The sequence below is a fragment of the Telopea speciosissima genome, chromosome 5, assembly GCF_018873765.1.
Source record: "Telopea speciosissima isolate NSW1024214 ecotype Mountain lineage chromosome 5, Tspe_v1, whole genome shotgun sequence".
NCBI lineage: Eukaryota > Viridiplantae > Streptophyta > Magnoliopsida > Proteales > Proteaceae > Telopea > Telopea speciosissima.
This window is the reverse complement of record NC_057920.1, coordinates 10,752,641-10,768,934: the sequence shown is the minus strand read 5'-3', so window position 1 is coordinate 10,768,934 and position 16,294 is coordinate 10,752,641. Positions and strand designations below refer to the sequence as shown.

At 37.9% G+C, this 16,294-nt stretch overlaps 2 protein-coding genes and 1 non-coding gene across 4 annotated transcripts; 2 read left to right on the top strand and 1 right to left on the bottom strand.

Moving 5' to 3' along the window:
* Window positions 1-3,733: 3,733 nt before the first annotated feature.
* Window positions 3,734-5,524, top strand: LOC122661866. Its single transcript, XM_043857375.1, has 5 exons — window positions 3,734-4,033; window positions 4,131-4,208; window positions 4,329-4,428; window positions 4,553-4,689; window positions 5,257-5,524. The coding sequence occupies exons 1-5, from the start codon at window positions 3,734-3,736 to the stop codon at window positions 5,482-5,484; spliced, it is 843 nt and encodes a 280-aa protein (XP_043713310.1). The 3' UTR covers window positions 5,485-5,524.
* A 1,488-nt stretch (window positions 5,525-7,012) lies between these two features.
* On the bottom strand, window positions 7,013-16,106 carry LOC122662495 (probable CoA ligase CCL6). Of its 2 annotated transcripts, none has more exons than XM_043858146.1 (19): window positions 15,931-16,106; window positions 14,801-14,864; window positions 14,514-14,603; window positions 14,366-14,422; window positions 14,015-14,063; window positions 13,793-13,869; window positions 12,999-13,038; window positions 12,807-12,901; window positions 12,468-12,632; window positions 10,739-10,849; window positions 10,554-10,641; window positions 10,408-10,474; window positions 10,240-10,315; window positions 10,035-10,152; window positions 9,665-9,910; window positions 8,687-8,826; window positions 8,096-8,278; window positions 7,890-8,009; window positions 7,013-7,142 (listed from the first exon to the last, which is right to left on the bottom strand). In XM_043858146.1, exons 1-19 carry the CDS (start codon window positions 16,074-16,076, stop codon window positions 7,095-7,097), a joined length of 1,980 nt encoding a protein of 659 aa, XP_043714081.1. In that variant the 5' UTR covers window positions 16,077-16,106; the 3' UTR covers window positions 7,013-7,094. The 2 variants fall into 2 exon arrangements, with proteins under 2 accessions (XP_043714081.1, XP_043714082.1); XM_043858147.1 differs by having other exon boundaries at window positions 10,739-10,853; window positions 12,472-12,632.
* On the top strand, window positions 15,222-15,295 carry TRNAI-AAU. Its single transcript has one exon. It is a non-coding gene; the product is annotated as a tRNA-Ile (tRNA).
* Window positions 16,107-16,294: the final 188 nt, after the last annotated feature.

Here is a 16,294-nt window from a genome sequence, read left to right as displayed (position 1 = left end):
CTGTTTTTCATCATCGATTTCTTTTTTTATTTTGCAATTTTCTCCTAATCAAATTGACGCCCTAAAAAAACAAACTGAAGCCCTAAAATAAACCTGTAATTCCATTATTACTGTTCGAATCTATCTCCTCCTTCAAATATTGTTGCTTTGCCATTACAATTCCCAGTCCTACTCTCTGCATTGGTAACCTCATGCTATTCAGCATGTACTTGTCTTTCGAGTTTTGATTGCAGAAGAGGCCAGGTGAAAGCTTTGATTTTGAAGGGGATTTGGGTATTCATGAAACCCATTTGATTCTGCAGACATTTAAAATTATTTGAGTTGTACGATTTGTAGTTGCCATGTGGCGTTCAACCGGAGGTTGCATTGCCATTGCACCTTCAGATCTTGTGCCAAAGAGGATTTTTATCCATTTCAATTGGTTTCATTCTGTTCATTCTGTGCCAAAGAGGATTTTTATTTAATTGATATTCCAAAAGCTACAGAGAGTTGATGGAACATGTTAAATAAATTTTTTTTAATCTATCCCATATTAAGGTGGTTCAATCTATCAGCCATATATTAGATTGAGCTCATTAGGCACATAAAACCACAAGAAACCTCTTCATAGGTGATAATGGCTGGCACAATGAGCAAAATTATGTATTGAAATATTAATTGAAGATGATGTTGGGAAATGCACTGATTATTTGGAAACTGGGTGTTTATCCTAAATTCAAATTATTCCTATTATTCCTTTGGAAGGTGTTAAGTGATGGTGTCCCAACTAGAGCAAATCTCAAATGGCTACAGGTAGAATATACCTCTTGTCCCCTTTGCCACATTGAACCTGAAACACCATGGCATCTTTTCCTTTCGTGCAACTATATCAAAATCAAAACGATTTGGGTTGCTGGACCACTTAGGCCGCGAATTGAGCTCATTCGTGGTGAAAGTTTCATCAAAGCACTTACTCTACTTATCTCCACCATATCTAAATCTGAGGTGGATAGAATCCAGAACCTTGTACTTCATTTGGCAGAGTAGGAATGGAGTTGTTTTCCAAGGGAACAATTACTGCCCCAACTCAATCATGCAGAATATTTTTAATTTGGATTAGGGACAATAAGCTTCTTTAGGAGGGGAATCTTGACCTAACTGCAACCAGAGATGAGGTTTCTACATAGGAAGATACTAAGCCTACCATTGATGTCTGTCTAAATCAAAATACAACACATTGCAGCTTGATCATCTCTGATGGAAGTTTTGATACCTTCACTAAGAAGGGAGGTTGGGGAGCCTTTGTTATTCATAACATGAAATTGTGGATTGTTGTATGAATTCTGGATTTACAGGATCACCCCAGGAAACGGATCTCCGAGGAATCAAAGAAGGAATCGAAAAGGCACTACATCTGAAATGCAGGAACCTGATCATTTGGACCGATTCAAAAGAAGTGCAGAGTTGGCTGATGGATCCAGAAAAACACCCTTGGCCTTGGGATTTTTTTCATTTACTTTTTGATATACAATCTTTATTTTCTTTATTTGGGTCTGTAACTATTATAAAACAACCTAGATCTTTCATTTCGCCTGCACATTCCTTGGCAACACATGCCAGGATTTCTAATTATGCTGAACGATGTATGTTGGACTTCTTTTGATTAACTAGTTTTTGTTTTATCAAAAAAAATAATAATAATATTTTTTAATTCTTTTTCTAATCTAGGAGATCTAGGCAATTTTCCATAATTTTTTTTTTTTTTGGTAAATCTAACCTAATTTGATTTATGACTTGGTGTAGAGAGTGTTTTCCTTCTAGTTGGGATATGCAAACACAAGAATTTAAGGTTAGGTTATTACTTCCCCTTCCCCTACTAATTAAAGGTAAGACCCATAATTGTGCTTCAATGGCTATGCTTAATCGGCTACAATCAATTTATAAGTAGACCATAAATGGGCTTAAATGATCGGTTAACTGTGCTAATCAATCTTTGCATGAACTAGACCCAACACCAGACTGTTTACAAATAGATCGGTCCAATATCGGGCTAGATCCAACACCAGACCGTTTACTAACCGATCTATTGAATGTGTTGGTAGGTCTCGTAATGTGGACTAATATTTGTTTGACACTCTATTCTTAACCCCTCAAGAGAATAACCCAAATCAGTTCTAGGGGTCTATGGGACCTGGAAGGGTTAATAGATTTTGGACATTTCTTTGGTGCCTTTTTTTTTATGAAACATTTCATTACACAAGCGTTTGGGCCAATGGGGGAGCATGCTTGGGTATCTATATAGGGGTCAGAGGCATCATTTTATGGTGCCCTGAGAGGGCATAGGAAACACCATCAAGTAGAGATCATTTTCCCTTTTTTTATTAACTTGAATCATAATGTTAAATGTAAGGTTTAAATTTATGCATCCAGATGTTCTCCTTTTCTCTCAAAAAGAGATTATTGAATCATACTGACATTTGTTTTTTAGGAAGTAGTTTTCTATCTGGGAGTGTGACCTACACGAACACTCTCATGTGTCTACCTCTCTCCTTCTCAAAACTAGGGGGGCATAAGTGTCTTTTCATATGGGATGAGAGAGATAGACTCATGGGAGTGCTGGTGTAGACCACACTCTCCCAGACAAAGTTCTTTTTCTCTTTTAATTTATCTTTTGAATTTAGTACATCAATTTGGACAACAAGAGCATGTATTCTTTCAAGCTTCCTCGTTTGCTTCATTTGTCTATTCCAGAATTTAGTTAAGGGTCACCACCCAGCTTTCAAAATCTGAAATTAAAATAAATCTTTTTTCTAATCTAAAAGATCTAAGAAATAGTTTAGAAATTTACATGTGGTCAGTATGAGAGATCCATTAAACATCAGACGGCCAGAATGGCATTCACTTAAATCGAATTAAAAAGAGCAAAATTTTTAATTTGAGCTTAAAGATCAGCAGTGACCTTAGCCTGTTTTCTAGTGTAACTATGAATTGTGACAGAAAAACCAAAAAAAGTAGGATGGAAACTAGAAAGGAAAGCTCTACTTTCTCATTCTTTTTTCACGAACGGTGAAACCTTCCCTGCCCTTCACATCAAACCATCAATTCTTCAAACCCAAAGGATTGAAATTTTGTTTAGGATTCTTCCTCTGTCCTCTCTGCAACTCACCAACTCTCAATTAGAAAATTAACGATTGGCAACAACATCCCACTTAGAAAAAAATATACGTCTAGACTCTAGACAGACACGTGTTCGGCCCAAACATTTCCATGAACACATTCAGCTTCAAAGCCAGAGTACTTTATCCCCTTCTGTTTCCTGCCCGGCCAGTTACCTAGTGCCTCTAACAAGAAGGTCACCTTACCTCTGCCCCGGGTGGGGTCCACTCTTTATTAGAGGCACTGGAGAATTGGGCTAGGCAGAGAATTAAAGGAGATAATTTTCCAACATGAGAGCGGATCTTTATCTCCTCTAATTCCGTGCCCAGCCCAGTTCCCCAGTTCCTCTAACAAAGGGGGCTGGAATGACCACCTTACCCCTGCCCGGGCAAGATCCACCTCCCCCTATTAGAGGAACTGAGGAACTGGGCCGGGCAGGGAATTGGAGGAGATAATTTTTCTGTGAGAGCTCTCTTCAAGAAAAGAGAAGAGAAAAAGACAGTCTATTTGTGCACTTCACATCTACCGTATTCCTCAGCCTCAGCACACTATATAATATAAAGACTCAGCTAACAATAACACCAACTAAATCTCATCAATGGCAGGAGTTAGTAGATTAATGCTTCACAACTCTAAGCCTTCTCACCATTTTTATTTTCCTTCATCTTCTTCTTACCTTAACTTGGGTAGTTCTTCCTTCTCAACATTGCCGAGATGTTTTTCAACTAATAATAATCACTGTCAGAGGAAGTCATCTGTAGTTGCTGCATTGAAAGCATCAGTGACTTCTGAAAGCATGATTTCTGCAAAAATTACAGAAACAGATCTAATTAGGATCTTAAGGCCGGATTTGAAAAGGAAATCATGGAGACTTAAGGTTGAGATGCTCTTGGAGAGGGTAGGTGTACCTTTATTTTCATGTTTAATAACCTTTATGGCTTTATTACTTCACTTTCTAGTTATGTTCATATCTTAAGCTTGATCTACCATTGCAGGTATTCATTGATTGCAGGTTTTTCACATTGTTTGCAGTTTCTGGATCATTGTTGGGCTCAATCTTGTGTTTCTTTGAGGTGGTAGCTGGATTTGAATTACTACTGTAGAAATTCTTAAACCAGATTAATATTAATTGCAGGCTTGCTTCCTTAAAACTGTTTTTTTTTTTTTTTCATTTAATACTGAAATTAATGCAGGGTTGCTTCCTAATTCTAGAATCATATTTCAATTATTTTCATAAGATGCTACAAAACTCAGATCAAGGACATGTGGTTGAGCTACTTATTGAGGCCATAGGTATATATGTTCCTCTCCCACCTCACTTTCTCTTTTTCAATAGAACCAGAACACATTAATTTTGATTGTTGGGATTTTTGGTCTTTAAGAAGTAATGATATGAATTATTTTTTTTCTTTTGCAGATATGTTTCTTCTAGGAACTGCCATGCTTATTTTTGGGACTGGATTATATGTTTTCTTTGTTGGTTCCAAGGGTATGAAGAGAGGGGGCACAGAACTGATTCCTCAATCCAACTTTTTTGGGCTCTATCACCTTCATGTTAGTGTACTGTCTTGGTCATTAAAATTGTATACGATCAAATTTCTTGGGTGGGTTTCATGGAAAGCAATTGATTCCATATCGAATGTGAATAGTTTGATATGAAAACTTACGGGGATTTGGGCACTCTCTCCTTAATTTCTAGCCTACTAATGATGAATTCTACTTGAGTCCCAACAAGTGGTATCAAAACCAGGGCTTGGCAACTCTAGTGTGCGTCTGATATCGAAAAAGATCTAAATTCCCACATGTGTGCTATCAATATTCATAGCATAATGTAGAAAAATGTTTAAAATTCAGGAATTGTTGAAAGAAAATGGATATATAAAAGAATTCATGTTTAGTCATGGAAGTATACACATCAATAGGGGAAATTCACCAAAATATAAACAGTCAAAATTTTACTAGACTTTTTTACTCACCACTGGACTAGAAAATTAATGTAAAATATACCCAAAAATAAAATTTCTAATGAAAATACCTAGGGGGAAAAAAACAAAAGAAATGTTTATAAATCTACAGATGCATCTATTATTGAGCTTATTGATTAGGTGTGTTTATTGCCAGATGCTCCCAGCTTGGGTGGAGATGCAGTCAATATCTCAGGAAAAATCAAAACTAGGGCATGCAGTGCTGATGATACTCCACGGGGGTGTATTGGAGAAGTTCAAGAACATACCATTGGTTACTGGGCTGGATCTTGCCTGTTTTGCTGGGGCTGTACTAGTTTCTTCAGCTTCTATTTTCCTTCTCTCAAGACTCTCTATGGTGGAACAGAAGGTGGGTGGTAGCTAGCCAAGTTGTTTTACTACATGGTTTGCATGGCTCATGGGCCCAAAAAAATAAATAAAAAATTGTACTGTTTCAGTTATATAGTTTAAAGTATAAACTGTACATGTTTAAATACCTTTAGAAAACAAAAGAATCCTATATAGAGAATTTAAGAAAAATGAGGGGAAAAAATTTGCAGTTTGGTGTCACCGAAATTATTTAATTGCGTTTTGTCTGATTTCCAAAAGTTATTCGAAGGTAAAAAAGAGTTTTCATTAAAAATTATTTAACACAATATGTATGTAAAATGATAGAATTTACCCTCTTTAAAAAGAAAACTTATATATTATCTTAAAAGGGCAAAAAAATAAGATTACAACTTCTTATGGGTATCCTAGAATAGCATTAGGGGTCTCATTTTAAGCCTCAGGACTCAGGAGGTCGTGTGGTGTCCCAATTCCCAACTAACTTTTGGAACCATCTGGAGGTGATGGATGGGAAGAAGAAGTCTAAAAATTCACCAAAATACCGCTGATGGGCCGTGTGGCCAAGAAGTCCTTTAAATGACCTTGGATTTTGACCAAATTTTAAGTTAGATGAGTTGTAGAAATGGAAATTCTTGTATATCAAAATAAATTAAAAACTACTTTAGTTGAGCACTATCTCATAAAAGATCCTATTTTCGACCTAATGGGACTCACTTTCAGAAAGATTTTTAATTAGTTTTTGGTTAAAAAATTGTTTTTATGTCATTTAAAAGAATTCAGAAAGACCTTTTCAACGCACCAAAATTATATGAATTTAGACATGTATTAATTTAACGTTACTTAAAAAAAAAAAAAAAAAGTTCCCTTTGGCCTAACAAAATTGGAGAATGGATCATCTGCACGTACCAACATGTGAGAGTCAATCACATTTTAATTTTGTTTCCATGAATACCCCTCCTCCCCTTGTGGTTGGCTCTCACATGTACGTTTACCTGTTGGTTTGTGCAGAGGAACCGAACTCCAACAATTGACCCAAACCTAATGGTCTAGACCTAATCAGCGTCCAGTCCTATTTGATTTTAAAAAAAATAAAAAATAAAGTATCGAGTAAATACTCGAAGACTGATTTAACAGTGAAAAATGACTAACCCCTTCCTAGACCCACAACCTAACACAAACCAATCTCTCGGTCTAACCGATTTCAAAATGGAATCAAATTTTATTCACGATTCCTAAACCCTAACCTAGGTGGTAACTTGTCAAATTTTGAGAAAATGGTTAGGGATTTTCCTCAAAGGATGCAAAGTCATTGTTTTCACATTAAGCCTTTGTGCCATTCACCATCTATAAGACCTTCCCACAACATATCCATGGTTAAAGAATACCAGTTAGCTATGAGGCTAAATACTGGTTTTCCTTGTTTATGTCCTTCCATGTTTAGAAAATAGCATATTGATTGCTCATTGCTTCATATAAATTTCCCTTGAGAGGGAAAAAAAAAGGGGAAGGGGAAGGGGAAGGGGGGGGGGGGGGGGAGAAACAAAGATAAATAGCATTATTTTTACATGAGGATGAAAATAAGCCAGCATCCAAAGTTGCTTTGGGTAACAAATCTTTGCTTTCACATCTATCACACACAGACAGTACTCATATTTTTGTTCCCTTGGCTTCATTATACAGTTGATCAATACATTCCTGCAAACAATGTCAGTATGAACATCATTAAAAGCATAAAACAGAACCAATAGAAGCAGTAATGTCCTACATTTTATGGATTATTCATCCAAGTGTTTGTGAAATTTGTATTTAACACAAGGTCCTGCTCCTTTGCCGCATGGCAAACATGGTTGGACCGATATCAGGGGTCAAATCTCAGGCCCAACAAGTAGGGGAAGAGTCTTAAAAGTGACAGAAAATTATTAGAATGTCAATAGATAGAATATTCCATTAATGAAAATGCATTCTTGTAATTACATCAAAACTCCAAACTCACTTTTAGGTTTCAACCACTTCCAGTGCTTATTTAGGGTTGAAATTTGATCAATAAGTGGCCTGGGTTCCTCTATTATAAGGACCCATCCTTGTGTTCATATATTCCACATATCAAGGGAGGAGGAAAAAAAGGAATAAGAAGACTCCCTTTCTTCTTTTCATGTATAGAAATGGCATGAACCACCCACCTTTTATGCAAATTTTCACAGGAAGTTAAAAAAAATTGAAGGAAAAATTCAGTTAATATACAGTGAGATGGTTGCTGTCATGATGCCTCAGAGTAGACGGTTCTACTAAATTTTTTCTAACAGAAATTTATGGATAACATGAGCATTTTAGGTTAATATGGAGGGGGTATCCACAGGCACAAAGTCGCAGAAAACAAGGGGAAAGGAGAAACGATTGATTACAAGGGAGAAGAAAAAAGGAATAAGACATGATAAGACATACCCTGTAGTACTTAAGTAGCTGAGGCCTTCTCAGTTTGAATGTCGGGGTTATCAAATCCCTCTCAGTGTCAAAAGGATTTGGCTCCAAATGAATTGCCTTTAGCATCTCAAAACCCCTAAGCTGTACCAACAGCTACCATATTAGAAGAGAATATACTTAAGCTTTTGAGTTACTCAGCAACTTGGAAAAAGGCATTATCAACATACATTAGATTTCTGACCAGTTTTGTTGAGCTCGTCTAGAAAATACTTCCTTGCTTTTGGTTTTTCGCATAATGATTTGAAATCTCCAGTCTCATTGTGGATTGCTGCCCAATCTTCAACTGCTTTTCTTTCAGGGACCACCACAGCCACAAGGAAGGACTCAAAGCTGTTCCCATAGACCCAAATCTGTGCACCATTCCAAATTAGACAGAGAGTAGACCAAGTAGAATGAAAGAACTTCGGCAAGGTGTCAAATACAATGTGCAAGTACAGGCAAGCAGAGAAACATAAAGATCAAGAGTAATTATGAGTAGATAATATTTCGGTATCCATCTTAACTGGATTCACACCAGCATGCTCCATCCTATAAGACCTTGCACCATATTCCAGAGGAACAGGAGGACCACTATTCACAGATAGCTGCCTCATCAGGAATATCACACAAGAACATACAAGCAGTGGATGACGTTTGAACATGTTGGGGATAATCCATTAACAGGATGATATATCACAATGCCTCATGTATCGAAGTGCATGTGCTTTTCTATATCATTTTACTACTGTAGTAAGTCTATGATTGGTCTGGTGTCATACCGATGTGACAAGAGGGCATTGGCCATATGCATTTTCGATGTTCTCCACCGCAACATATTCCCCTTGGGACAGCTTAAAAATATTCTTTTTCCTGTCAATGATTTTCATTGCCCCGTTAGGCTGCCATTCTCCAATGTCACCTGCAAGCAGCTGATAAGTGTAAATATCATAAAGAATATCAGCAAAACTATCCCCATTCTTGACAAGAAGTTGCAAATATGATGCTGAAGAGGAAAATGGTGTGAGTCATTTTGCATGGATACAGACTCAAACCAGTCCCTGATGATTGTTAAGAGTCTCACTCGGCAAAAGAAGTGGCTTGGAGAGCATTTATTGTTAAACAATGGGTTATCTTTTTTTTTTCTTTACCCAAGGAGACACAAAATATAAATATAATCTTTGCAATGTAGAAGCTTTCAACAGGTAAAGATGGGTTTATAATGCAAAAAAGAACAATGGAGAAGTGTCGCTTGATGAGTTTATGGATCCAAGATCTGTACAAAATGGATTCTTTATCCTTCTAGAAGTGTCCATGAAAGTTAGGAACAACATCAGAAATAGAAACCAAAGTTTTTACGCAATGAAAAGAATGAGAAAGTATATGTAAACTCCTGGAAATGCAGCCTGCAGGAAGTGCCAGCAGAAATGAGTGGAAAACAGCACAGGGAAATGTGCAAAACTGTATTCCATTGAGATGCGTTATTCCTAGAAAATTTTCATGTTTTGGGCATTTCATTGTCTGTTTCCTGAGACTTCTCACAATTGCCTCACATTTCCCACCCCCCCCCCCCTCGCTTCTAATTTCAAGTGAAACCACATAATTTTCATTTCTCAAGGCCTCAATGAAAAAGTAAGTTCCATTAAACAAAATTTCCAGTAAAGAAGTTGCAAAATCTAGTATGAAGCTAAAGTAAGATCCTTTTGATTTTGGCTTGTTTGATGATCACTTCTAGGGGGTCTTCCTGTAAGAATTTTTACCTGTATGAAACCACCCATCCACCATTACATCATCTGTCAGATCCTGTCGCTTGTAGTAACCAGAGAATAAGGTTCTTCCCCTCAGGCAAATTTCTCCACGTGGCATTATGGACAGTGCATCATATCCCATCTCAGGCACTGACTCAAGTCTTGCTTCGATGGTTGTCATGGGAACCCCCACTGTTCCAATCATAGAAAACACATTTGCTACAGAAGCAAAACATCCCCCACAACTTTCTGTAAGACCTGGTATTTAAATAACAGTTGAGGGAAGCAAGTAAATTGATTGAGGTGCATTACTATAAAGCAAGCAGGAGTCAAACTAGTTTCTTAGATGCCCCAAAGCAGAACTTTTCTCAATATACCATACCATATCCTTGTGACAAGACACTGCAGCTAGTTACTCTCAGAAACTCTTCCACTTGTAGAGGTAATGGTGCTGCTCCAGATATGATGGTATGAACTCGACCCCCTAGTGCTTGCTTGATCTACACATTTAGTTAACATGAAGGGCCTCATCAAACATGGATAATAAAACTCCTCAAAGGGAAAAAGGAGTGAATAGAGATACAAACTTTTTCAAAGACTAGCCTGTCAAAGAGAGGTGCTGCTTCATGTTGTTTCAGTCCATTCTTCAAATTTTTCAACTTGCTGTTAACAAATTATTAATAATTAAAAGGAAAGATATAGTAAAAAAATGAAGATTGTATATCAGCAACAAAGGAATTTACTATTCAACATACTAGCTGTAAGCCCATTGGTATAACCCCTTCTTCAGTGCTCCTCCCGATGAAATTTTAGCAAGAATACCTTCACATAGGAATTGTAGAAGCAGTTTTTAGAACGAAAGAAATCAAACAAGGTTAAACCTCGCTAATAAGATTCAAACCTGAGTATAGACGGTCAAATACTCGAGGTACCCCACAGAATATTGTTGGCTTCAGTTCCTGAATGTCTTCAAATAAATACCTGACATCCTGTAAATGAAATCCAAGATTATCTGAAAGCTAAGCCTGACTCCAAACAGAAAGAAAAAAAGAGTTCAATACAATAAAAAATGGGTTAAAAAAATACCCCTTGCCAAAATCCTATGGAAGCACCCCTGTAGATGCAAAAAGTTTCAACTATCTGATCAAATACATGAGCCAATGGGAGGAACGAAAAATATGTGTCTTCTTCTGTCACCTGAAAGTGGAGAGAATTCTTCCTTTATTTCATTCTAGGTTTCTGCCACTGCTGCTAGGAGGCTAACACCTCAAGCAATACAACTACCATTGATTACTAGAAGGATGATCCATTCAATATACATAGAAAATAAAATACACCATATCCAGCCAAGATCTTTTCTCTCCCCATGGTCAAAGCAGTTGGCCCAACACAAACTCATGCATCCCTTTAATTAAGTGAGTCACATCACTCGCATTAAAGTTTACTATTATGTGAATTCTAAACATATCAAGAAGATTTTTTGCTACAGAGATAACCATAATAAGCTTTGAAGGTTTAGGATGATCAATTATCACTCTTTTTTTTTTTTTTTTTGGGGGGGGGGGGGGAGAGGGGGTAAAGATCAATTATCATTCACAGGACACGCATTTCTCATTTTCTTTTTGATAGAGAGAACTTCAATGAGGAAAGCAGAGAAACCCCAAGAGAGAACTAACTAATACAAGGTCAAAATAGTCCATCTATAGCTTTTACAAAACAATATAATATATTCATTACTCTTACATATCAGGCATGTCACTACCCCCTTAAACTCTAAATAATTTCTTGCCAGAAGGGTGAGAATTTTGAGACCCTGAAGCTACCTATAGGCAGGTTCAGCATGATTTTTGACTGTATGATTGTTAAGTTCTCAACGAATGCAGCACATGATTGCTAAGGGGGCATGCATTGAACTAAATATACTATTCAAAGGGTCCTAGAGATATATAATATATTGGAATCTTCAAAAACACTTGCACTTAAAATCTCTACAGTGTCAGAGTCCAACATGTTTTATGAAAAAAGTTATAAGGGCGTCCCAGTGCACGAGGCTCCCGCTACTGCAGGGTCTGGGGAGGGGCAGATGTGCGCAGCCTTATCCCTGCTTCGTGGAGAAGCTGTTTCCTTGAATAAAATTAGTTGTCAAAAAAAAAAAAGGGGTCACAATTTATGCAGCATGAGCCATGTTGGACATGGGGCACAAAAGGTCCTTGTCTAAACAACTCATATGCTGCTATGAATAGATGATGTAGACTAATTACCACCAATATAGTAAATGTCCAGGTCAACAAGCAGCGGATGAATCCCTATCTTACAAAAAAAAGAGCGTCCCAGTGCACAAGGCTCCTGCTACTGCAGTGTCTGGGAGGGGCAGATATACACAGACTTACCTTTCCAAGTTTTGAACCTTCAACCAACAGGTGCAATAGTGCAACTTAACCGTTGCGCCAAGGCATGCCCACTGGATGAATCCCTATCTTATATGTTTTATTTCCAAAAAGTTGCCATGACTTCAATGAGATGAGCAGATTACGATATACATTAGTCTTCTGATGTGTATATGTAAAAGATAGCAATGATTTGTTTATTAATATAGTTGTCTATCCATAAAATATACTTAATAAATTTGGACACAGGGCATATATTTTAATAGTTAGTGAAAACATACTTTAATTAAACAGTGAACAGTGAAACTTCCAAAAGAAATATGGAACCTTTTTGCTTTTGGGCTCTAATATCACCATCAATTCCAAGGATGCTAAGAGTATGAACATATTAATATGTACTATGAAATATACAGAGTTAATTATTTTACCGGTTCCCCCGTTTCTAGAATCAGTTGATCCATAGACAACACTTCAGCTATGATAGCCTCATTAGTCAGTAGAACACCTTTAGGGTCTCCAGTTGTTCCACTAGTATACATTATTGTGCATATGTCGCCCCTTTTTGTTGGAGAAAGTTTACAGTCCTTGCTTCCCTGCAAAGAAGAAAAAAAATGTAGACCAGGTTCAGATGTAGACATTGCAATAAGATATAAAACCTGAGCTCCAAAGTTCCTGGTAGACCAATAGAAACAAAACGAAAGTATAAAGACCTTAAATACTGTAATTACAAAATTTTGAAATATAAATATAAGATGTCAAACAATTACAATTAAGGCAAATTCTTCCCAAGAGAAGCCTGACACTCCGACTTGTTCAGCTTCTTTCTTTTGTGCATCAGTAATCCTTCCAAAACTGACAAGTGCTGGATAGAGGAGATACTCTATCAGCAACTAAACATAGTAACCACTTCAAATCATTAGTCACCCAGATGCTGGACAGAAGATTGCAAATTGACTTACTTTTTAGATGTGAAGTGCATTTTTGAATGGACCTAAGCATCTGCACAAACAGCAACTGCCCATCACCCCACGAATAGTATATAATTTCATTTCATCTCACATACATATTTTAAGTACAGAAAAAAAGGAACTTATTTTAAGGAAATAAATGCTATATTGTGTGGGAGAGGGGGTACATCCGTGTCTGTGTGCATGCATGTGTGAACACATTGTGTGGGTGTGGGTGAGAGAGAGAGAGAGGGAGAACTGAATAAACAACAAATTAATTCATAGGCCATACTGTGCTGCCCTCTTACAAAGAAAGCAAAACGATTAACAGAACCTAACTTTTCTAGGTAGAGAAGCTCTGTGTCATTTATTAGTCCTCTCAGCAGCAATGTCGGAGGATAACCATTTAAAGAAAATGTGGAACCATATGGCCTGGAAGCCTCAACAGTGCAAAGTCTGAAGTGTAACGATGCTTCAAAAGACGCCTCATCTTTCCAGATGAAATCTTACCTTTTGCATTATAAAAATATCCTTATTAGTTACCTCGGCACTTAATGGTATCTATATTTCACTGTATCAGTGTTGAAGTATATGCAATCTATTCACTGAAACCAAGTTGGGAAGCCAAATTTCAATGACAGAAAAGGGTTACAATCAAAGCTGACCCAAATATCATATGGAGAGCTATGCAAGTTTCAAAAATTTTCATGTGAACAAGGAGTCAAGACATATGTATGTTGGTTTCAGTTATCTCTGGCGGATACTTTTCCATTTGACAAGATGAGAAACTGTGACGATTAACATACTGCTTGTATTTTGTTCTCATGAACAAAGACAATCGAGACTTCAGCATGGTTGATAATGAACTCCACTGCATTCTCACCTGAAAGGAAAGCAGAACTACCAAATCAATTATGAAATTGCTGGATTAATCCCCCTCCCCCCTTTCAAGTAGATGATCAAATCAAATATACGAATAAATGTCCCCAAAGGAAAAAGAAGAAATAGGACGAAGAAAGACGGCCTACCCAGGGTGTCATATAGAGGAACATAATATATGCCGTGGCTGTTACAAGCCTGTGGAAGAACCACAATTTACTTTAGTTGTCATTAGAAAGACTCTTCTCACTAACTTCATTGGAGCTACATACTAGCATCAAAGATAATATGATGTAGGAGACACTCCAGTAAATTTGGCAATACATCCAGTTTACCTCTGCTTGTGTTGTATAAATTAATAGTCTTTTTCTTTTCTTGAAGGCCAAATTATCAAAAAAATCCTATGAGAGAGATGTATAATTGTTGGCCCAATTTAAAGAATAAAAGCTGAACATCTTCAAAAAATAACAGTTCATGAGCAATTAACAGAAGAAGTATACCTCCATTGCTATTATCCACTCAGGGCAGTTGGATCCGTATATGCCACAACGACCTCCCTACCAACACATGAACCACTCTTAGTAAGAACTGCTGCTTGGTGGGTGGGAACTGGGAACAAAACAGGAGGACTATAGCAAAGTGGCTTACGGGATTAACGTCGCGGCTTCTGATGGCAGACCCAATTTTGATGGCTTGATCATAAACATGCTGGTAAGTGTACCATACGTATGAACCCGCCTGTGAATTCAATTTCTGTATTTAGTATGTAGTACTCTTTTCTTCTCCTTCAAAGAATTGAAATCCGTTCTCCATTGATCGTCAATAGTCAGTAGGGTTCAGAGCAGCATTGGGTAGTTGTATTTGGTTACATTTGTTTTGATCGTAGAGAACCCACAAACACACACGCACAGAGAGAGGGAGAAACCCAATTATACCTTGCCATCAAAGACCTTCCGGCGACCCAGCATTTGGTTTTCACGGTTCCTTTTAACGGAATGGCTGAGAGGCATAAGAAAAGAGTTCCAAAATTATAAATTGTTTAAAGGAAACAAAGATATGATTTTATCAATGAATTGAATAGAGGGGAGGGAGCTGAAATGCTTTAGAAAATGATGTAGAGTTTACAGATAGAGTGAAGGTGGAGTGAGGCCTACATCCGATCGGCAGGCATTGAAATTTTACTTTCGTCATTTGGAAATTTGGAATTAGCAGAATTTTTTTCTCAGAACTTAAAAAGGCTGCTGTTCCCGGCGCTAGCGTTATGCCGTTGCCGATCGTCGGGAGGACATGGATAGATGCAGAGCGGAAACAAATTTATTTAATATTTTTATGAGTATTTTCACTTAAATTAAACATGGCCTATTAGCTCAGTTGGTTAGAGCGTCGTGCTAATAACGCGAAGGTCGCAGGTTCGAGACCTGCATAGGCCAATTTTTTCGGAAAAGAAATGAGTGAGGCCATGTTTAATTCAAGTGAAAACCAAAGTTTTTAACCCAACCGGCCTCACTCATTTCTTTTCCGAAAAAATTGAAATCACACCCAACCGAAAACCAAAGTTTTTAACGGTTTGGTTTTGGCCTCACTCATTTCGAGACCAAAACCGATTCAGCCGCACCAGCCCCATCGCTGGCTCCCCACCCTGCCAGCTCAGAGAAACACTCTTCCAAGAGAAGATAAATGACGATTGGGAGAACGTTCTGTGCCGCCAGCGCAGGCCCACGCACATGGGCAGCTTGTGCAGGGGGACAAGGTGGTCATTGTGCCCACCCCATGTGCCTGGGCGTACATTTAATTGAAAATATAGCAGGATGGTAGGGGAGAGCATCCAACTACAGCAGGGATCGAATCAAGCTCCTCTACAGCGGGCAGGGGTGTGTATCGCACATTTGGTAGTGCGTCACCACAACTCACCATATGGACAAGCTCCCCTTTGGATGGCCTGGATCGAACTGGAAATCCAGAAATCCTCCGGTACATCACATCTCCACATGTGCACAACACTCAGCTTTAACATTGTTTGGAGACTATTGATCTGTGTAGTACTTAGTTTAGTTTAGCTAGTTACCTGAAAAGCTCCCAAGGAGATTCAATGTCGGCAGGCAACTCCATGAGACCATCCTTGGCGTATAGACAGCGATAGACAGGTCCTGCAGAAGGTTTTCCTCCGCCCGCCGGTCTCGATTCTTCTACCTTCACTGTGTACATCGACATTAATTCTTTCCCAAATGTGTTTCTGAGTCACTTGATCACTGGAACTAGTTAGCTAGCTCTTTCTGATTAACAATGTAGAGAATCTGAATGTGTGTATGAGAGAGCATTCAGATCAGGAGAGGAGCTAGAAAGATTAATGGTAGAGAAAGTGGTGGATAGCTCTTGGAATTTAACATGTTTCTCTGATTTGGGTAGTTGGGAGTAGCAGCGGCAATTAA